The 22,579-nt window shown below is 40.1% G+C and overlaps 1 protein-coding gene across 11 annotated transcripts in view; it reads left to right on the forward strand.

The window, feature by feature from the left end:
- PTPRK (protein tyrosine phosphatase receptor type K) overlaps positions 1–22,579 on the forward strand; it is a 614,361-nt gene that overhangs the window by 481,523 nt on the left and 110,259 nt on the right. For all 11 annotated transcript variants that reach the window (XM_029054054.2, XM_029054062.2, XM_029054075.2 and 8 more), the window contains exons 8-11: positions 1,219–1,521; positions 11,000–11,109; positions 11,760–11,961; positions 14,346–14,451. In XM_029054054.2, the coding sequence (XP_028909887.1) occupies positions 1,219–1,521; positions 11,000–11,109; positions 11,760–11,961; positions 14,346–14,451 (721 nt within the window). The remainder of the gene's footprint in view (positions 1–1,218; positions 1,522–10,999; positions 11,110–11,759; positions 11,962–14,345; positions 14,452–22,579) is intronic.

Here is a 22,579-nt window from a genome sequence, read left to right on the forward strand (position 1 = left end):
AGGCTGCTGAAAATGTAGATACTGGCAGTGCTAAAATCCAATCAGATTATCTTTGAGAGATATTTTTGCATGTTTACTTTTAAGTCTTGTTGATGTTTTAAATTAAATGGCCACTCTTGTCTCCAAGACTCTATATGAACTGCATTGAATTGCAATCCCAATGTGGTCTTGCCATCTGGGCATATCCTAATTAGCTTTGCCTCACTGAGATTCACAATTTAAAGGTGAAATTGGGAAAGCTAGACCTGGACCAGGGAAAGTTTCACAGATTTTTTTTTCTTCATTTAAGCTCTCACTTGGAGTGAGCGCCACAAGTTTCAAGGGTAACTAGGAGTTTTTGAGCAAGCTAACATGTTCAGATTCATTTTGGTTCCCTTGGGTTATTTCTAGGGACCCGCTGATAAACGTCGTCATGGTCATGCCTTTCGTTGTGTAATCATTTTAATTGAGTTAGGCCATTATAAAGTTAGCCTTGCATGAGGCATAAATGCCTTGGGGGAAAGAGTGATGAATTGATGCCAGTATTTTCTACTCAAGTGAAAATTTATCTGAACAGGTGGGCTCGAGGATGAAACAATGATCATCCACCACTAACTTCCACACACACACACCCTGCCTCCATGATGGGGAGTGCTAAGAGGCAGAGGTCCACCTAAACATCTCAAAGTGTCCTCCTCACTTTTTCTCCAGCTTCTTGCTTTGATGAACAGCATCATTACCAAAATAATAAATGTTAATTAATATCTGCATCATTTTTGTAAGTGATAGTTTAGTACCACAATTAGTGTAATTAGTATACGGTGTAGCACAGTGGCATGATAAATCACAATGCAGTATATGTTGACTCTTTCCCATTATGATACATTAGCTAATTTACTTACTTAATAACAGAAGAAAAGCAGGGAAAATTCCAGGTGCTCCAGCGGAAGCAACTTCGTAGTCTCTTTCTGAATCTTCTTCCTGTGTCCTCAAATACTTTTATTTATCACCTTCCCTTCTGTTATTGATACATCTTTGAGATTGATTGGAACGGAAAGGAAGAGGCCAGACAGAAAGGAATAAAAACAAAAAGGCTCTAGGGATCATTTTAATAAGGAAAGTGACAGTGAAGGGTTGGCTCGTGACAGATCCTTCTCATGGTTTGACATTTATAAGTCCATGATGTGTTTATGTGGAAATGCTCACGTCACGGTCTGCATCTTTGTTGGTTTTTTTCAGAGCCCATGAGAACTCCCAAAACGTTGAAGATTGCCGAGATTCAGGCGAGGCGCATTGCAGTGGATTGGGAATCGTTGGGCTACAACATCACGCGCTGCCACACGTTCAACGTCACCATCTGTTACCATTACTTCCGGCGTCCCAACGAGAGCAAGGCTGACTGTTTGGACATGGATCCCAAAGCACCCCAGCATGTTGTGAATCATCTGCCGCCTTATACCAACGTCAGCCTCAAGATGATTCTTACCAATCCCGAAGGAAGAAAGGAGAGCGAGGAGACAATTATTCAAACAGATGAAGATGGTATGTATCAATCAATCGGCTGTATTTACTGAGCACTTACTGTGGGCAGTGTACCCTATTAACTGCTTGGAAGAGAACATTATAACAGAATTTGAAGACACATTCCTTTTTCACAACAAGCTCACAGGCTAGAGGACTGTGCACCTTGCTTTGAAGAAAAGAGGGGAACATTGTGCTATTTTTCTTGAAACTAAAACTTATAAATTAGATCTAAAACCAATCTAGTCTTTCCTGAAAGAAGCTGCATCTTTAAACCAGATGCCAATTGAAGCGTATTTTAAAGTGTCGTCTGTGTTCTGAAATATATTACAGGAAACTGGTTCTGTGATAAAGCTTAGATTAAGGATTTTATTATTGGGCAATAGAAAAATTGGGTTTAATTTTTCAATCAGACCTCACAGATGGATTTCTCTTCTTCTAAATAAGTAACCAAACACATTTAGTAAGCACACAAATACATTTTCATGATTTATAGTCCCCCTACTTGGTACATTGCCTTAATATTTATCTTGAGGATTTTTTTTTTGTGAGGTATTTCTATTTTTCTCTTTTTAATGAGAGTGAACAGCAACCCAGTATCCTGAGAGCTTCTCTCAAAGTGTCCCTAATGAGAAGGCAACCTTATTGGCCTTATTTGAGGAGAAATAAAGGACAGCATCATATGTTTACTGAGTGATTCAGCAATCATCCTTTATGAATTTTAATTTGAATGAAATTGAAAAGCATTAACTAGAGACTTCAGATGAAATGATCTGTTCTTTAACCAGAGGGTGGGTGAGTGCCCACGAAATATTAATAAATACCGGAACTATTGCAAACCAAATCTATGGTAGTCAAAATATATGTGGGTATTAAGAATATATCTAGTCTATGTAAGATTAGATATTCATCCAACCAAAAAGTTTGGGTGAATACCAATAAACTGTTCCAAATCTAGTATTAGTAATCGTCTCTTTTTATGAGGTCATAGCCTAGTAAGATTTGTCGTTTTTACTTGAAATGTTGCAATGGTGACCATATTTACCACAGTGACTGTTAACAACCAGGATGTCTTCTATGTCTGAAGGTTCCTATTTTCCCACAGGTTAATCATTCAATCGTAATTATTTAGCATCACTTTGTGATGGTAATGATGATGATGATTATGGTATTTATTAAGCATTTTACTATGTGCCAAGCACTGTTCTAAGCACCGGAGTAGATATAAGGTAATCAGAATGTCCCACGTGGGGCTCACGGTCTTAATCCCCATAAGTACATTAGTACAGAGCACTGTACTAAGGACTTGTCTTATGCCGTCGAGGCGTCTCCGACCCATAGTGACGCTATGGACACATCTTTTCCACGGACACCCCACCTCCATTTGCAATCATTCGGGTAGTGTGTCCATAGAGTTTTCTTGGTCAAAATGCGATATTGGTTTACCATTGCCTCCTTCCGTGCAGTAAACTTGTCTCCACAGTTGGCTCTCTCCCATGCTGCTTCTGACCAGCACAGATGAATTTTGACTTGTGGAAGATTGCCTTCCACTGGCTAGTCAAAGCCCAAGCAAGGAATGGAATGGTCAGACCTCTGCTTGACTCTCCCTTCTGTAATCAAGACTGGTAGAGTACTGGAAACTCTCCAGGTGTGACTCTGAGAGGGACTAAGAACTTAGAGTACAAAATAACAGAAGTGGAAGATACGATCTCTGCTCACAGTGAGCTTACTGTCTAGAGGGGAAAACTACCATCAATATAAATAAATTAATTATGGATATATGCACCGGTTCTATGGGACTAAGAGAGGGATAAATAAAAGGCACAAATCCAAGTGTAAGGGTAATGCAGAAGGGAGTGGAAGAAGAGGAAATTAGAGCTTTATTAGGGAAGACCTCTTGGAGGAGGCTTTTTTATGAGGCTTTGAAGGTGAGGACTGTGATCATCTGTCGGATATGAAGAGAGCATTCCAGGCCAAAGTCAGGACATGGGTGAGAGGTCAGCAGCAAGATTGAGTAAGTTGGCATTAGAGGAGCAAAGTGAGAGGACTGCATTGCCTGGCACATAGTAAGCACTTAAATACCGCAATTATTAGTGAAAAATCAAGGAAGTAAGGTAGGAGGGGCCGAGGTGATTGAGAACTTTAAAGCCGATGGTAAGGAGTTTCTGTTGATGCAGGGGTGGATGGGTAACCACTGGAAGTTCTGGATAAGTGGGAAAACATGGATTGAACACTTTTGTAGAAAAATGATCTAGGCAGCAGAGTGAAGTATGGACTAAAGTAGGAAGGCGCTATAATCAAGGTCAGGTAGGATAAGTGCTTGAATTAATGTGGTAGTAGATGGAGAGGAAAAGGCAGATTTTAGTGATGCTGTAAAGGTTGGACTGACAGGATTTAAGGACAGATTGAATATGTGGGCTGAATGTGAGAGATGAGCTGAGGATAACACAAAGGTTACAGGCTTTGGAGATGGAGGATGGTGGTGATTTCTACAGTGATGAGAAATTCACAGGGAGGATGGGGTTTGCATGGAAAAATGCATAATTCTGTTTTGGATATGTTAGGTTTGAGATGTCAGTGAGATATCCAAGTAGAGATGTCCTGAAGGCAGGGACTGCAGAGAATGAGAGAGATCAGGACCGGAGATGGAGATTGGGGAAACAGCTGCATAGAGATGGTAGTTGAAACCATGGGAGCAAATTGGTTTTCCAAAAGTGTGGGTGTACAGTTTAGGGGTGGGAGACAGGAAGAGACCAAAAAAGAGACGCAGATCTGGGATCTGGAGAAAGCAGCTTGGCTTAGTGGAAACAGCACGGACTTGGGAGTCAGAGGTCGTGGGTTCTAATCCCAGCTCCACCACTTAGCTGTGTGACTTTGGGCATGTCACTTTACTTCTCTGTGCCTCAGTTACCTCATTTGTAAAATGGGAATTAAGAGTTTGAGCCCCACATGGGACAACCTGATTACCTTGTATCTACCCCAGTGCTCGGAACATAGTAAGCCCTTAGCAAATACTGTTAGTATTATTATCATTTCTAGACTGGAACAATTTTGTGACTAAGTTTGGAATGATACTCAGATGGCTTCAGCTCTGGTTAGGCTCAGAAAGTGCACTCTGGAGAACTCTGTTCCTTTTTCTTAAAATGGAAATGAATTAAGTCTAGAGAGAGGTTTAGGGCAGATACTCCTCAGATCCTTTCCAGTTACCTTCATCAGCTTTCTCATATGAGTCAGCAAAAGGTAGATTTAGTACGAAAAATCCATTGATCCTCCAGTGCCCCTTGGAGCAAATAGCTGTTTTTTAATTCTCCAGGAAGGAAAAATAATGGAAAGATTCATTCATTCAATTGTATTGATTGAGTGCTTACTGTGTGCAGAACACTGTGCTAAGGTTTGGAAGAGTAAATACAATAATAAGCTAATAATAATAAGCTAATATAATGATAAGAAGAAGATGAAGTGGATTGAGCTCCATCCTGGGAGTCTCATCCTGGCTCAGCCACTTTTCTGCTGTGTGGCCTTGGGTCAGTCACTTCACTTCTCTGGGCCTCAGTTACTTCATCTGTAAAATGGGGATTGAGACTGTGAGCCCCAGCTGGGATAGGGATTGTGTCTAACCCAATCTGCTTGTATCCACTTAATACAGTGCCTGGCACATAGTTAAGGCCTTAACAAATACCATATGTGGCTCAGTGGAAAGAGCCTAGGCTTCAGAGTCAGAGGTCATGGGTTCAACTCCCGGGCTCTGCTACTTATCAGATGTGTGACTGTGTGCAAGTCACTTAACTTCTCTGTGCCTCAGTTACCTCATTTGTAAAATGGGGATTAACTGTGAGCCTCACGCGGGATGACCTGATTATCCTGTATCTATCCCAGCGCTTAGAACAGTGCTCTGAACATAGTAAGCGCTTAACAAATGCCAACACTATTATTATTATTATTAGTTATTATTCTAATCAGGCCAAAAATTTTGTGGGCAATTTGGAAAGTTTTATGTGGGGGGATACATTCTCTCTGAATATTCATTTTCTCCGCAGTCTATCTAGTATCTCTATCCTTCCAAACCAGAAAGCAGAAACTGAGCTGTCCTGCCCAAAACGAACAGCAGAAAGTGCTCTGCTCTGTGCATTTTAGGAGCAGGTCTAATACAGTATACTTTAGTGAACAGAAACAATTCAAGCAGCTACTTGTACCTAAATTCCAGCCAATCATTTGGATACCATTGAGAATGGAGACTTTTTTTGGTCATTTTCTTCATTTTATATAATTCTGTTTAGTCAGTTAAATATGTCTGTTCCTATTGTCAATTTATTTTTATTGACCACCCATTTGAAAATATGTATTTTTTTCCCAATGATTTATCTGTATTTCTCTCTCTCTCTCTCTTTCACACACACACACACACACACACACACACACACACACACAACTTTGTAATATCATTAGACTTTTAGTTGGAATTTATAGTATGCTCCATTTTCTGGTGGATTGTGGGTTCATGTACAAGAGAAAATTACTGTATTGCTTTAGCTCAAAAACAAAATGATTTAAAAATTTGTACTATAGCTTAAACTGGCCAAAATTTAAGAATTAATCATATAAATCTGAAAGAGCAAGTTCTTCCTATGTGGTCACTCTAATCATAATTGCTCTTTGGATGCTTGCTTTGAAGAATTCTGGTTTACATTTTGAATTACACAACAGTGGACTCAGTGTTTTAACAAATAAAAACTACTATGCAACTAGCACCATTGGGTAGTTTGTTATACAGTTTTGTCTAAGAGGAACAAAATTACCAAGTTTTCCAAAACAGCTTTCAATTCAAGAACAAATTTTCAGCTGATCCAAAATGAACTACTATTTCTACATATAGAAATTGACACTTAATGGTCATGTTTTAAGAAAATGAGAAAACCTAAGTCATTGTCCATCATTCTAAACTTAGATCAATGGATCTGGCGTTCTGATTAAGTCTGCCATACTGAATTATTGCCATCTTACATACATAGAAAAATACATCATCAGCCATATAATAAAAGAGTATAATTTTCAGAAAAGAATTTTGTGGAAATCCATAAATCATGAGCCTAAGCTAGAATTATTTCCCACCAAAACCCTAAAGTAAAATTTATATTTAATTTATCACATTTTTCTCCACTACAAGGGTAGAACATTTTTGTATGAAGTTTTTTAATGGATTCTTATTTCAGGCTTTTTATAAAAATAAAAAATTGAATGTCAAATTGGCAAAAATACAGTCATGTTTTTCAGTTTTCTTAAGCCATGTAAAAGTTGGAAAACTTGCATGCAATATTTACTTTTAAAATAGTATGTATTCTTAATTTAGTGCACTTGTGTCTCATCACAGCATTATTCTATTAGGTCAGTAAATGCATAAGGGGCATATACTTTGATGTACAGTAAAATGGGAGGCAGTGTTGTCTAATGGAAAGAGCACAGGCCTGGAAGTCAAAGGACCTGGGTTCTAATCCTGACTTTGTCACATGCTTGCTGTTGTGACCTTAGGAAATTTTCACTTAGCTTCTCTGTGGGGTCTGTGTCCAACCCGATGATCTTATATCTACCTCATTTTCTTATTTCCAATTCTCCTAGAGTGAAAATATACTCCAGATAGAATGTTGGACACTTTAGGTGAGGAGGTATCTTGTTCAGGCCACCAAGGGACTGTATATTACCCTCAGTGGGAAGGAGAAAAAGATGTTGTGATATTCAGCAGTATCAATCAAGCGTAGTTATTGAGCCCTTACTATGTGCAGAGCACTATATTAAGTATTTAGGAGAGTAAAATGCAACAGAATTAGCAGACACATTCCTTTACCCATGACGAGCAAAATATCCCAAGCAGTCACAGGGTAATCGTAGTGTCCATTTCAGTGACCAAGCCACAGGTTTGTCCAAGTACTGGAATAGTTTTCCTCCTTCTATGAGAGAAGCTGACGATTTTAGTCCCAGGCAATTTATGGCTGGCTTTCTCTCTGACTCTTGTCTAAGCCATAAAGCATTAGCTTGGCTGCAAGATTGCTAGAGGGATACACTTTTCTTTAAAGAGGCTTAACAGAGATAAGGAGAACTTTGGCAACAACCTTCTTAAGAACAGCATTTGAGTGTATTTAGTGAGCCTCAGTAATAGCAATAACAATCATAATAATAAATATAATTTTTAGCTCTCACTATGTGCTAAGCACTGAGGAATATTCAAGATAATCAGATGGCTCACAGTCCCTGTCCCACATGGGACTCACATTCTAGGAGGTAAATTCCCATTTTACAGATGAGGAAACCAAGACACAGAGAACTAAATCAATTTGCACATCAGGCAAGTGATGGAACCAGGATTAGAACCCAGGGTCCCAGACTCCCAGGCCTGTATTCTTTCCTTGAGACCAAAGAGGCATGATGCTTTGAATCCCCGCTCTGCCACTTGTCAGCTGTGTGACTGTGGGCAAGTCACTTAACTTCTCTGTTCCTCAGTTCCCTCATCTGTAAAATGGGGATTAAAACTGTGAACCCCACATGGGGCAGCCTGATTACCCTGTATCTACCCCAGCGCTTAGAACAGTGCTCTGCACGTAGTAAGCACTTAACTAATACCAGCATTATTTATTCGTCTTCTTCATGGGAAGATAATTGATTCGTCTTCTCTTACCCTGCAGCTGCCCATCAGATCCGTCTGCTTCCAGGTTAGAAGTCCTGTAAAGGCAACCTGAGCAAGCATATGTGGAGTATAAAGATTTGTCCACCATTTCCAGCTTCCCCATGGCTCTCCTCTGTCAGATAATCAGGTGAAGGGAAAGTATTATTCCTTAGTCAGACTAGTCAGTTCACTTCATTCGAGGCAGAGGAATAAGAACCACTTTCCTATAGTGCAGAATAATAATAATAATGTTGGCATTTGTTAAGCGCTTACTATGTGCAGAGCACTGTTCTAAGCTCTGGGGTAGATACAAGGTAATCAAGTTGTCCCACGTGAGGCTCACAGTTAATCCCCATTTTACAGGTGAGGTAACTGAGCCACAGAGAAGTTAAGTGACTTGCCCACAGTCACACAGCTGACAAATGGCATGGTGCCCATGGCAGTGTCAACAAATCAATCAGTGGGCGCTTATTGTTACAAATAGCACAGAGGGAGGCTGTGGGGATCACAAGGCCCCACTGGCCTTTATCTACTACTCAATCTGCAGCCATATGGTGAATCAATGCCAACAATGGGGGCCCGTGGTTAACTTCTAAGCCGTAGGCTGACAGATGGATGAACAGGACTTATGAAGTTTAGTGTTGTTGTCTCATCTATTTACTTGCTGGAATCTTTGCTTGTGTGAATTTATTATTAATGTACCAAATTATGTTGCCTGTCCCAGAGGTTAGCACATCATTCATGGTCTCCTTGTAGATTAAAATAAATCTCACCATGGTGATGGGTTGCTTGCTATTTCTTGATGCTGTTAGCGACGGCGCAAAGCACTTCCTTTGATCCGGGGATTTTTAATTTATTTTGCTCTTAACAAAATTGCAGCATCCTTTGAAAATAAATCTCCAGAAAATGTCGTGTATGAAATTCATTGAAATCTTGGATTTAAAAAAAAAAACTAATTAAAAAAGACACTCAAGCAAATATATGGTTTATCTTCTAAAAATTTCAGAGTTGCAGGATGAGTGTACATTTTAAAAAATATTTCAGAGGTTAGGATCAGTTTTACTTCAGGTATCAAAATGAGCACCTATCATTTTCAGGTGAATTTTGAATTAAATGTATAAAAAGTGTCTAAAGCAAGTATTGTGTATTTGCACACTTATATTTGATACTATGTATGCATGCGCATGCACACATGCACTGGATTTTATGCAGAAAAACTGTCATTGCATGTAATTGATAACTATTAGATCCATGTTGCAGAAATAGTCTTTGAGATGAAATTGCCAATCTTATTACATCATGGAGCTATCCCAATGGATTACATATTGATAAGGATATATAGTCCCCCTCTATTAATAATAATAATGTTGGTATTTGTTAAGCGCTTACTACGTGCAGAGCACTGTTCTAAGCACTGGGGCAGACACAGGGTAATCAGGTTGTCCCACATGAGGCTCACAGATTTCATCCCCATTTTACAGATGAGGTAACTGAGGCACAGAGAAGTTAAGTTACTTCCCCACAGTCACACAGCTGACAACTGGTGGATCCGGGATTTGAACCCATGACCTCTGACTCCCAAGCCTGTGCTCTTTCCACTGAGCCATGCTGCTTCTCTAGACTGTGAGCTCCTTGTGGACAGTGAACATGTCTACTATGTCTACCAACTCTGTTTTCTTTCACTCTCCCAAGTGTTTAGTCCAATGCTCTGCACATGATAAGTGCTTAAGAAATGCTATAGATGATGATTATGTTACATGTGTTATGTCTATGACTATCACTGTATAGCTTTCTCTATCTATGCAGACAAACACAAAACTCTATTACTTTTGCTTTCAGAGATGACACAGTTGATGGTGAGATTTTTTTTATCAGTGGATGTTAGTCTAACTGATTGAGACCAATATATGACCAGTCCTGTGGGCCTATGAGGAATGGCCCATGATGAACTGGTGGATTTGCCACCTGGTACCATTTTCATTTCTCCCCTTTGGTGCTGTGATCTTCCCAAAGCCTCTGCTCCTTGCCAGTTACCCTATCTCTGATTGCCTAATATTGAGAGTGTGACTAGTACTGTTCAGTTGGGGAATAAGAGCAGGAGACAGATCAGCCTGATTATTGGCAATCACGAATAGTCTGTTAAAACGTGCATGTGCCCAGGACTGTTTATTCTCCACTTAACTCATAATTTGGGATGAGTAATTTCATTTGGAAGATAGATGCCGGGCCTTCTGAACACTTTTTTTGACAAATAATTTTAGATTTTGAAATACAGATGTTTGGTGTGTTAAATTTTATTTTATAATCTCTGCTTTAAAAATGTTAGAAGCATAATAGGCAAGAGAAAGCAAGTGATGATACAGCCCAGTTTTACAAGAAAGAGATTGTTGATTTCAAGCATTCTAAATATGGCTTGTTATTGTAATTAATTATACCGAAAGTCTTGATTACGTAGTTTTTTGTGGTTCCATCGTGATATCCACATAGTTCAGAGAAATGCATTACTACTCTTCAGATAAGCATAATATTGATGTTACTGAAGTCCAGGAAGCCTAGAAAAACAAGAATGCATTTTTCATTCCAATCCACAAAATGAAATAATCTCTTGAATAAAAATAATGTAATTGCATTTGGGAATAATCTAAAGTGGATGCACACAAATTTGCTTTAGAACCTCTCTATGAATCTTGATATGACCAGTGTATATTCATTGGTATGCATGTGACTTTCTTAGTTTTAGAGGATTGTTCTTATAAAATTAGATTAACTACATCCAGCACATATTTGAAGTACAATTTCTGTGCCCACACGTATATTTCTAATGCAATGTCAATTTGTTTGTAGTGCCTGGCCCTGTACCAGTAAAATCTCTTAAAGGGACTTCGTTTGAAAACAAGATCTTCTTGAATTGGAAGGAACCTTTAGATCCAAATGGTGTCATCACCCAATATGAGGTACTGGGGTGGGAGGGGAGGAGCCAATGGAGGTAGAACGAGAGGTGAAGAAGAGTGGTGAGATTTGAGTTGAGGGAAGTAGAAAAGGATATTACTAGAAGAAGTATTGTTGGGAGTAACCAGTGCTATTGCAGTTCTGAAATTGTTCATTTCATTCATTCAATTGTATTTATTGAGCGCTTACTATGTGCAGAGCACTGTAATAAGCGCTTGGAATGTACAATTCGGCATCAGATAGAGACAATCCCTGCCCAATAATGGGCTCTAAACTGGGGAGACAGACAGCAAAACAATTGAGTGCTGTTACTCTGCATTATTATCAGTAATTAAATGAATACTTTGGAATTAGCCCTTAGTAAGCACTATACTGTGCTCAACAAGTATCATTGATTTCTTTTAACTTGTCAATATGTTATGCTCCTTGAAAAGTATTGAAGTAGGTGAGATTGTTGCTAGCCATATCCATAAAATGGAAAGCTAAAGAAGAGAAGGAAATGAGGATGTGGGAAAGTGAAATGGAAAAATGCATACCAGTAATGTGATATTTCCTAGGTTAAAGCTTCCAGGAAGTCTACCCCATCCAAGAATGGATGTTGAAGAATTATAGCCAATTTTGGGCCCACATCTAATGGGATTTTTTTTTTTGACAGGTCAGTTACAGCAGTATAAGGTCCTTTGATCCTGCGGTGCTTGTGGCTGGGCCTCCCCAGACAGTGTCGAATCTCTGGAACAGTACCCATCATGTCTTTCTACATCTGCACTCTGGCACTACCTATCAGTTCTTCATAAGAGCCAGTACGGTCAAAGGGTTTGGGCCAGCCACAGCCATCAACGTGACAACCAATATCTCAGGTATTGAGCAGAAGGCAGGTCAAGTGTCATGCCTTATGTCCTTGAGCAATAGGAAGAAATGTTGCCCAATCTGTTAAACAGCATTAAGGAGCACTATTGCAGGAATGCGGTGTATTCTAGGGGAAAGAAAATGGGGCTGAGTGTTAGGAGACTTGGGTTCCTGAATTGTTGCTGAATTGTACTTTCCAAGGGCTTAGTACAGGGCTCTTGACACAGTAAGCATTCAGTAAGTATGATTGAATGAATGAATGGGTCCTAGCTCTAAACTTTGCCACTGACCTACTGTGTCACCTTGGGTAAGTCACTTAGTCACTCTGGGTCTCAGGATCCTCACCTGTGAAATGGTGATAATACCTTGCTCCCCTTCCACACTCTCCTCTGTCCTACCCCAGGGATTTTATGAGGCTAAAATGAGAATGAATCAAATAAAAGTACTTAGGGAAAAATAAAAGTGCTCTCCAGATGTAAGGTGTTATATTTTCCAAGCAAGTTATTGGATGGTTTTCCTCGGTTCCCTTCATTTGCTAAGGATTTTTTTTTCCCCATTTGGCAAGGAATGTGTCACTGGTTTGTTTTGTACTTCCCAAGAGAATTGGCCCACAGTCATACTCAGTGAATACTGCTGCTGTTACTACTACAAGAAAGGATCCGTTTTCAAAGTTCATTACAAATGTTAATTTAGTTTCACCATACCTCTGAGAGTTGTTGATTATTATGGATCCCATTCTCCCCCAGTATGGGCAAATCACACAGAGCATGATATACCAAGGTTATAACAGCTCCATTACGGTGACTCCTATCATGTCTGTGGTCCTTAAAGATGTAAAAGGGGAGGATTGAGCGCAATATGTGCTGCTTTGTGTATAATATGCAAACAGACCCTGAGAAGGTATTTGAAGTATACCTCATGGTGGATACCGTAGTCTCTGTTCTCAGTCACTTTGTACTGTGTAGAGCGTCAGAGATTGACTTAGTGAACAGATCCAGTTCACTCATTGAATAATGACAGCAAGAATGCCATCAATCCTTTCACTTTCATGTTTATTCTCATGGATTATCACTGCACCCTTGTGAAAAGAAGAGGGTCAGGTTCTGTCACTGCCATTTTTCAAAATAGGCAATGATGCCACAGAGATGTTAAGAGACCTGAAGAAAGTCAACCCAGCAAGTAATAATGTTATTGTTATTATTCTTCTTATTATGGTATTTGTTAAGCATTTACTATGTGCCAGGCATTGTTGTAAGTGCTGGGGTAGATACAAGATAATTGGGTTGGACACAGTCCCTGTCCCACACAGGGCTCACCATCTTAATCCCTATTTTACAGATGTGGGAACTGAGGCCCGGAAAAGTTAAGTGACTTGCCAAGGTCACACAGCAGATAAGTGGCAGAGCCAGGATTACAACCCATGACCTTCTGACTCCCAGGCCCTTGCTGTATCCACTAGGCCATGTTAAGTGCTTACTATTTGTCAGGCACTGTATTAAACACTTGGGTGGATTCAAGTAAATTGGGTTGGACACAATAGTGGCATAGTTGGATTTGAGGTTTTGCTTTTGTTTTTTTGGTCTCCTAGACCTGGAGTTTTTTCCACTTCACTGTGCCATTTCAATTATTGCACAGAGCCCTTTGAATCTTTCCATTGAAAATCATCTCCAGATGGACATTGCACGTCTTAGAGTCAGTCAGTTGTATTCACTGAGCACTTACTGTGTGCAGAGCACTGTATTAAGTTCTTGGGAGAGTACAATATAGCTATTTAACAAACACATTCCCTGCTCACAATGAGCTAACAGTCTAGAAGGGGAGTAATTGTTCCTGTCAGTTTAAGACCAATAAGGGAACCAGAGTTAAATTCATGAGAGAGATGGTAGAGTCAGTGAGTTTTGAGGATTTCGCAAGGAAATTCAGGAAGGCTAGTCTAACTCTACCTGGAATTATCTGCCATTGGTCCACTCAGGATGTAATTTAACACTCCTTTCCTCCTGTTCATATATGATATTGGGTCCTGCAGTGATGAGTTCTGCTTGAGGACACTGCAGACCACACCACCGAGTGCCAGGGATTGAATCTTGCTTTTGCATGCAGAATAATTTCCCTGCTCCCCCAACCCTTGCCAGACTGCCTTCTCCTAAATTTTTAGTTTTAAACCAGCACCATATTTACAGCTAACACATCCCCTTCACTATCGTGTTACCTAAAGATTGGTGTTTGCTGTTGAACAGCTTCCCCAAATGTACTGCTGGGTCATTAAGTCCTGAATGGATTTTAATTTATTTTTGGAGTGAAGCATTTATTGCCTCCGTGCTTCCTGAACTCTGGCATGCTTGTGTTAATTGATTTAAGTCTCTCTCTTTTTTGTCCCATTTTAAATCTCAATCAGCCCCCACTCTACCAGACTATGAAGGAGTTGATGCATCTCTCAATGAAACAGCCACCACAATAACTGTCTTACTGAGACCAGCCCAGGCCAAAGGAGCACCCATCAGGTAAGAAAAAGTTGGAGAAATTGAAGCAAGAAGTTGGTTATAGAGCTTATCCCATCCTATATATTGAAGGAGGCCTAATGGCTAATAGCACAGTTCATTCTGCAGCGATGCCCATTGGACATTCATATCACAAGATTTGTTCTTTGTTAGACAAAGCTTACAAGTAGGCTTGTGGTTAATAAGAGTAAATTCTAATGGGATTTTTGAGGGATTCACAATCTGAATTATCCACCTGCCTGTTTTGTTTGACTTAGGCTGCTCAGTTTTGGGTTTGTTTTTTGGTTTTCTCTCTCCTTCTCTTTCTCCCTCCCTCCCTTTCTCTCTTTCACCAAGACTGTTCCATTGCTCTTCCTCTCTTTTGTATCTCTGGAATAAGAGGTTGGAAGGCATTTGTCGGTTAGAGGATTGGAAGATAACTCCCTTTCCAATGCAGTAAGTCAGCTATTATGTAGTGCATTTGATATATATGATTGGAAAATTGGAAGCTCGGAGAAAAGAGAAGGAGAGCAGTTGTGATGAATACAAACCATTTGACCTTTTCCTCCCAGCAGTGGCCCTTATTGAAAATTGAGTAGTATCTATTTGACTTCACTGTGGAGTGTCCCTTACCTGTATTTTAATGTCTTCTGCTACTTTACCTCTCAGGACTCCATCCCTCATTAGAGGAAAATTAATGTCATGTTACTTTTAAGAATTAATTCTCATACCCATTTCTCTAAAGAATTCTAGGTAACTTCTATTTGTTTACATCTGAATCAATGTTCAGAGTGTAGCAAATGGACACAATTTTATAGATATTTCACAATTAATCAGTGGTATTTCTTGAGAGTTTACTTTATGCAGAGCATTGTACTAAGCACATGGGAGAGAGATTTCAGTGCAGTAGAGTTAGAAGATACGATACGATTGCTATCCTCAAGGAGCTTAAAGTCCCGTGAGGGGAGACAGATTTTAAAATTTATTACGTTTAGGGGAAAAGGGCAGAGTGTAAGATTATATACGCAAGTTCTCTGGAGCTGAAGATGAGCTGAGTGCTTAAGGGTGATATGATGCTGGGGTGAGGAGAGAATCATAAGTGCTTAAGGAGTATGGATTCAAGTGCATAGGTGATGCAGAAGGAAGGGTGAATAGTTGGAGAACTAAAGGGTTAGTCAGGGAAGTCCTCTTGGAGGAGGTTTGATTTTGGCAAGGCTTTAAAGATGGAGAGAGTAGTGGTCTGTCAGATATTAAGTGGGAGGAAGTTCCAGGCTTAAGGAAGATTAGGCCAGGGTTCAGAGGTTGCCTGTTTACTTGTTTTGATGTCTGTCTCCCCCGTTTTAGACTGTGAGCCCATTGTGGGCTGGGATTGTCTCTCTTTGTTGTGGAATTGTAGTTTCCAAGCACTTAGTATAGTGCTCTGCACATAGCAAGCCCTCAATAAAAAAGATTGAATGAATGAATGAATGAAAAGTGACAACACTAAGGTTCATTGAGCAGTTTGCGATTGTAGGAGCGAAGTGTATTGCCTAGGTTGTTGTGGGAGATAAGTGAGGTTAAGTAGAAAGGAGAGCTGATTGAGTGTCTTAAAGTTAATGGTAAGGAGCTTCTGGTTAATACTGAAATGGAAGGGCAACCATTAAAACCATGAAAACCTTATTTTGAGGAATAAGGATAAGTAGACATTTTTTTTTTTTAGAAAAAAAATCTGGGCAGCAGGATGAAGGTAAGGACTGGAGTGAGGAGAACTTAAAGGCATAGAGGTCAGCAAGAAGGCTGAGAAAATAGTTTAGGGAGGATATAAGTGCTTGGACCAGTGAGGTAGCAGTTTGGATGGAGAGAAAGAGGCAAATATTGTAGATATTATGAAGAAAGAACCAACATTATTTGGTTAACTGACTGTGTGCATTGAATGAGAGAGATGAGTCAAAGATAATCCCAAGGTTGTAGACTGGTGAGATAGAGAGGATAGTGGTCTTTTCTACATTGACAGGAAAGTTGGTGGGAGGACAGAGTTTGGACGGGAAGATTAGGAGGTCTTTTTTGGACATGTTAAATTTAAATATGTCCTGAAAACAGGAGGAAATGTGAGACTGCCAGGGAGTGAGATCAGAGCTGGAGAGATAGATTTGGGAATCAATCAAACAATAGTAATTACTGAGAGCTTACTATGTGCAGAGCACTGTACTAAGTGCTTAGGAGAGTACAGTACAACAGAATTAGCAGATATGTTCCCTGCTTATAATGAGGTAACAGTCCAGAGTTATACTTATAAAGTATAATATGTAAGTGACAGATATGTACAAAGTGCTGTGGGGTTGGGAGTGGAATAAATATCAAATATTCAAAGGTTACAGATCCAAGTGCAGAGACAACACGGAAGGGAGAGCGAGCTGGGGAAATGAGGACTTAAATGGGCAAGACCTCTTAGAGAAGATGTAACCTCAATATGTTTTTAGTTTGTATCTACCACAACCTGAGTACAGTGCAAAGGCACACAATAAACATGTAACAAATACCATAAAAAAGTGTGTCCTCTTGCAGTGTCTATTTCTGGAACTTTTGTGTGTGTGTGTGTGTGTTTGTAGGGCTTACTATGTGCCAGGTAGCACACTAAGTGCTTCATTCATTCATTCAATCATATTTATTGAGCATTTACTATGTGCAGAGCACAGTACTAAGTGCTTGAAAAGTACAATTTGGCAACAGATAGAGACAATCCCTACCCAGCAAAGGTCTCAGTCTAGGGGCTCACACCCAATTTTATAGATGAGGCAACTGAGGCACAGAGAAGTCAGGTCACATGAAGGAGTCAGGATTAGAACCCAGGCCTCTGTCTCTCGGCCCATGATCTTTCCACTGGGTCATACTGCTTCTTCAGAAACTTTAGAAAGTTTCTGTGAAAAAAATGTTTCTGAACGCCAAGTAGACTAAACCTTTGTCCACTTAGTAAGCACAGAGGGAGCCGAACCCAAAAATGTCAGTATTTAATTGGAAAGAAAATTATGGCGAGAAGAACATTTTTCCCTTTGGCTTTGATTTAAGTCAAGTTGACTGTGCCCTGATTTTTCTTTGTGTGTGTTCATGCTCTGGGCTATACTGGATAAAGAGGAACCTTAGGAGAATAAAATCAAAACATTAGAATACAGCTTAGTTCCAAGTCACATGCACGTCCTAGCTCACAATAGTTTCATATGCCTTTTTAAAATGAATGCCCCAGAATTCTGATTCCTATCAAGTCATCAGTTCTGTTCACACACAAAAAAAAAACAAAAAACAGAAAACCTTTGAATGATATCATCATTGGTCAGAAAGAGGAACAGGATGAGAGAATATTTGTATTTCCTTCCCTACTTTCCTCAGTCATCAGGATGTTGGTATGGGAGCTGTCTTCATTTCTGCTGTTGAAATGAGATCTAAGAGCATTTTAATCCATTTAATTCAAAGGTGACTTTTTTGTCCCTTGATTTTTGAAATAATTAAAATTTCTGTTGCACAAATATTTGCTTTGTGAAAGAGCAATACCAGTGGTATACCGTAATTCCCAGTCTAATAATCTTTCTAGACAAAATATTTTATTTGAAAAGTCACTTTTCTATTTTAATTTTTCATTGCGGAGCCTAATTATGGGTGAAAAGTATGGTGCCCTACATTGTGCCATCTAACGATTAGACCAGAATGATCCATGTCCTTCTGCTGGACACTGGGACAAGGCATAGTCGCTGTGATACAGTCTCATGTGCATGTCCACTGATGTTTGTTAGAAATTCTGCCTCTACCTCTAGGTTGTAAGCTTGCTGTGGGTAGAATGTGTCTACCTATTCTGTTGTATTGCACTCGCCCAGTGCTTATTACGATGCTACTCAGTAAATGCCATTGTTTGATTGATTGAAATTGTACTTGCCCAAGTACTGAGCACAGTGCATTACCCTTGGTTGGCAATCAATTATTGTCATTATTGCTGTTGTCCTTGGTCTAGAGTTTGAAAGCCATTATCCTGAGAGGTAGGATTCAAGGACTGGAATAAGTGCTGGATTCTGACCTCTCAGGATTAAAATGATAAAATTCTTCTGCTTCACTGTGGCTCTAATCTTGTGTCCATCCAGGCAGAGTCTTATTCAGGGCCTTGAGCTGCATCTTTATCAATCAGTCAAATGCTTGGGAGAGTACAGCACAACAGAGTTAGTAGACATCATCCCTGCCCACACAAGTTTACACTCTAGAGGCCTGTTTTTGTCTTCAGTACCTCCCTTAAAGGATTCATCCTTTGATTTGAACCTTTTTCACAGGTGATACAATATGGCCTCGTGGATAGAGCATGGGCTTGGGAGTCAGGAGGACCTGGGTTGTAATCTTTTCTCTGCCACTTGTCTGCTGTGAGACCTTAGCAAATCACTTCACTTCTCTAGACCTCAGTTACCTCTTCTTTAAAATGGGGATTAAGTCTGTGAGCCCCATGTGTGACATGGACTGTGTCCAATCTAATTAGCTTGTATCTACCCCAGTGCTTAGTACAGTGTCTGGCACATAATAAGCACTTACCATTAAATAATAATTAATACCATTAAAACCAGTAAAGTGATATCAGCCCAAGAGCCCACTTGGCAGTCCTGCAAGCTCAATCTTGAATGATAGTAATAGTGATAATAGTAATAGTTTTTTTATTCATTCATTCTATCATATTAATTGAGCACTTACTATGTGCAGACTACTGTATTAAGTGCATGGGAGAGTCCAATATAACAATAAACAGGCACATTACCTGCCCACAATGAGCTTACAGTCTGAAGCGGGGGAGGACGGAGGCAGGCGTTAATATAAATAAATAAATTACAGATATGTACATAAGTGCTGTGGGGCTGGGAGAGAGGAAGAACAAAGGGAGCAAATCAGGGTGACACAGAAGGTAGTGGGAGAAGCAGGAAAAAAGAGGGCTTTGCCAGGGAAGACCTCTGGGAGATGTGATTTCAATAACGTTTGAGGACACTGTGGGTCAGAGGCAACAGAATAAGACAAGACGAGAGAGAGCTCTAGAACACAATCAACAGCCTAAGTCAACAAGGTCCACAGTACTCAGAGCATGCTAGGAACAGAGGTCTGGGAACCATGACATTCAAATGGCAGAACCTTTGAGTCTGGACTTCCCAGTTATCATTTTGTTATTGATTCAGTAATAATAATTATGGAATTTGTTTAGCACTTATTATGTGTCAGGCACTGTTCTAAGTGCTGGGGTGGATACAAGCAAGTCGGGTTGGACACAGTCCTTGTCTCACATGGGGCTTACAGTCTTAATCCCCATTTTGCAGCTGAGCAAGTTGAGGCACAGAGAAGTTAAGTGACTTGCCCAAGGTTACATAGCAGAAAACTGACAGAGCCACAATTAGAACCCAGACCCTTATGACTCCCAGGCTCATGCTGTATCCACTTGGTCACACTGCTTCTCTACTGGGGTGAATTTCATCTTCATAAGTTTTAGAGAATCCATACTAAAAGTTCAGTTTAAGATAATAATAATAATTGTGGCATTTAAGCACTTACTATGTGCCAAGCACTGTAATAAACACTGGGGTAGTTACAAGCAAATTGGGTTATACACAGACCCTGTTCCACCTAGGGCTCACAGTCTTAATCCCCATTTTGCAGATGAGGTAACTGAGGCACAGAGAAGTTAAGTGACTTACCCAAAGTCACATAGGAGACAAGTGTCAGAACCTAGGTCTTTCTGGCCCCCAGGCTATGCTTTATCCTCTAGACCATATTGCTTCTGTATCTAAAATGAAATAGAAATGAATTTGTTGGTAGTCAGCGGTCTGTGTTCAGTCACAGTCACATTGGAACCCAGGGGTTACTTAATGAGTTTCACGTTCCCCTTGGATGCAGACAACCAAAATCAACCCAGTCGAAATGCTGCTGCCTGTAACTCCGAAGCGTGAGCCCATAACAAAATGCAGAGAAAATCGATCTACTTTTAAATGGGAGGAAACACAGCTAGATGCTTGAGGTTGCCTGATGTAGTAGTCTATTTTAACCTCAAAGGGCGAGCGAGTCCCCTTCACATGTTCTGCTCAGTGAATACTCTGAGGCTGAAATCAGGCAGAACAAAGCACAGTGACTTTCTCCATCCTTTAGTGGTTGGGAAGAGCCTTCCTGGTTCCGCAGGCCTGCCAAATTTCATTTGCTTGAGGGCCTGACTCCGTCACTGCAAAATCATTCCAAGGCAATTTTTAATTGTCTTCATCTCTTTGGAAAGAAATGTGCCTTGTTTCAGCTAATGATCTTGCCCCCTTAACTTTTAAAAATCTCCATTTGAATTGCCAAACTTGATGGCCCTAGGTTTTTGAAATGAGAAATATTTTCCGCTCTGGAATATTGATCACAGAGACTGCAGGGTCTCCCTGATCCACTGGGAAACCATTCAAAGACAACTCTGTGGGCCTTAATTTACATTCCCATGAAAAAAACACACAGGGTGACCCGATTATGGACTGGTCCATTTAAAGTCTGTCCCACTGAATTTGTACTTTAATAGGCCACATTTCAAACCTGAATATTGAAATTGGGAGAAATCAGAAAATTGCCAGAGTAAGACTGTTAACTATGAAATTGAATTAATATTTCAGATGCCTAACTGGAAATTTTTATTCTAAACAATGCATTTCTGCAGCAGTTGCTTTGCCTATTTAATGCTGAGAGAGTTATAATTCTTTGTTTTAGGTTGCTACTTATTTATTAGAAAGGTTTGTTAAAGGAAATGGGATTTTAGGTGCATACACATTGCCTCAAATGCATCATCTACAATACAGACTAGGCTGCACTAAGTAAATAAAAATAAAATATGCCGGCGAGCCAATGTTCCAATGAGAGTTAATTGGACAACGAGAAAGTATCCCTGATGTCCCTACTAGTGGAATAGTTTGTGGAATTACGGCCAGGTCACGGCAGTACACAATGATGAGTTTAAAAGGGAATTTAGATCCTGAGTTCTTTCAGGGATCTCTTGGTTAGCATTTAAAAACTTAGATTCAAGGATCATTATCCCACTCATCTGAAAAGTAATAATAATGTTGGTATTTGTTAAGCGCTTACTAGGTGCCGAGCACTGTTCTAAGCGCTGGGGGAGATACAGGGTAATCAGGTTGTCCCACGTGGGGCTCACACACTTTTAATCCCTATTTTACAGATGAGGGAACTGAGGCCCAGAGAAGTTAAGTGACTTGCCTACAGTCACACAGCTGACAAGTGGCAGAGCCGGGAGTCGAACTCATGACCTCTGATTCCGAAGCCCAGGCTCTTTCCACTGAGCCATGCTGCTTCTCTAGAAAAGTCACAAATCTAGTCTGAAATGTGACATGACTCAATAGACAGCTCTCTGACCTACACTGCCGTCAAACTTCCAAGGATTAACAAAAGTGGTCTGAGGCCGATACCATAGGAATGAAAGGAAAGTTAAACAAGAAAACCATGTCCGAATAGAGTTTAATCTCCCTTTGCATCCCTTTAAAAGAAGATTGACTGAAAGTAATATTCTGCTAACTGTATCCTTTTGTGACCTTCAGGGAAGGAGCATGATCTAGTGGATAGAGCACGGGCCTGGGAGTCAGAAGGACCTGAGTTCTAATCCTACGCTGCCACTTGTCTGCTCTGTGACCTTGGGCAAGTCACTTAATTTCTCTGTGCCTCAATTACCTCATCTGTAAAATGGAGATTAAGGCAGTGAGCCCCAAATGGGACAGAGACTGTGTCCAACCTGATTCCTTTGTATCCACCCCAGCGCTTAGAACAATGCTTGACACATAGTAAGCACTTAAAAAATGTCACCAAGAGCCCAGGCTTGGGAGTCAGAGGTTGGTAGGTTCTAATCCTGGCTCTGCCACTTGTCAACTGTGCAAATTTGGGCAAGTCACTTACCTTCTCTGCACCTCAGTTACCTCATCTGTAAAATGGGAATTAAGACTGTGAGCCCCACATGGGACAACCTGATTACTTGTATCTCCCCCAGCTCTTAGAACAGTGCTTGACACATAGTAAACACTTTACAAATTCCATCATTATTATTATTATTACTATTATTGAGAAGCAGGGTGGCTCAGTGGCACATAGTAAGTGCTTAACAAATGCCATCATTATTATTATAATTACCACCTAATTA

The sequence above is a fragment of the Ornithorhynchus anatinus genome, chromosome 2 (assembly GCF_004115215.2).
Source record: "Ornithorhynchus anatinus isolate Pmale09 chromosome 2, mOrnAna1.pri.v4, whole genome shotgun sequence".
In the NCBI taxonomy this organism is placed as follows: Eukaryota; Metazoa; Chordata; class Mammalia; order Monotremata; family Ornithorhynchidae; genus Ornithorhynchus; species Ornithorhynchus anatinus.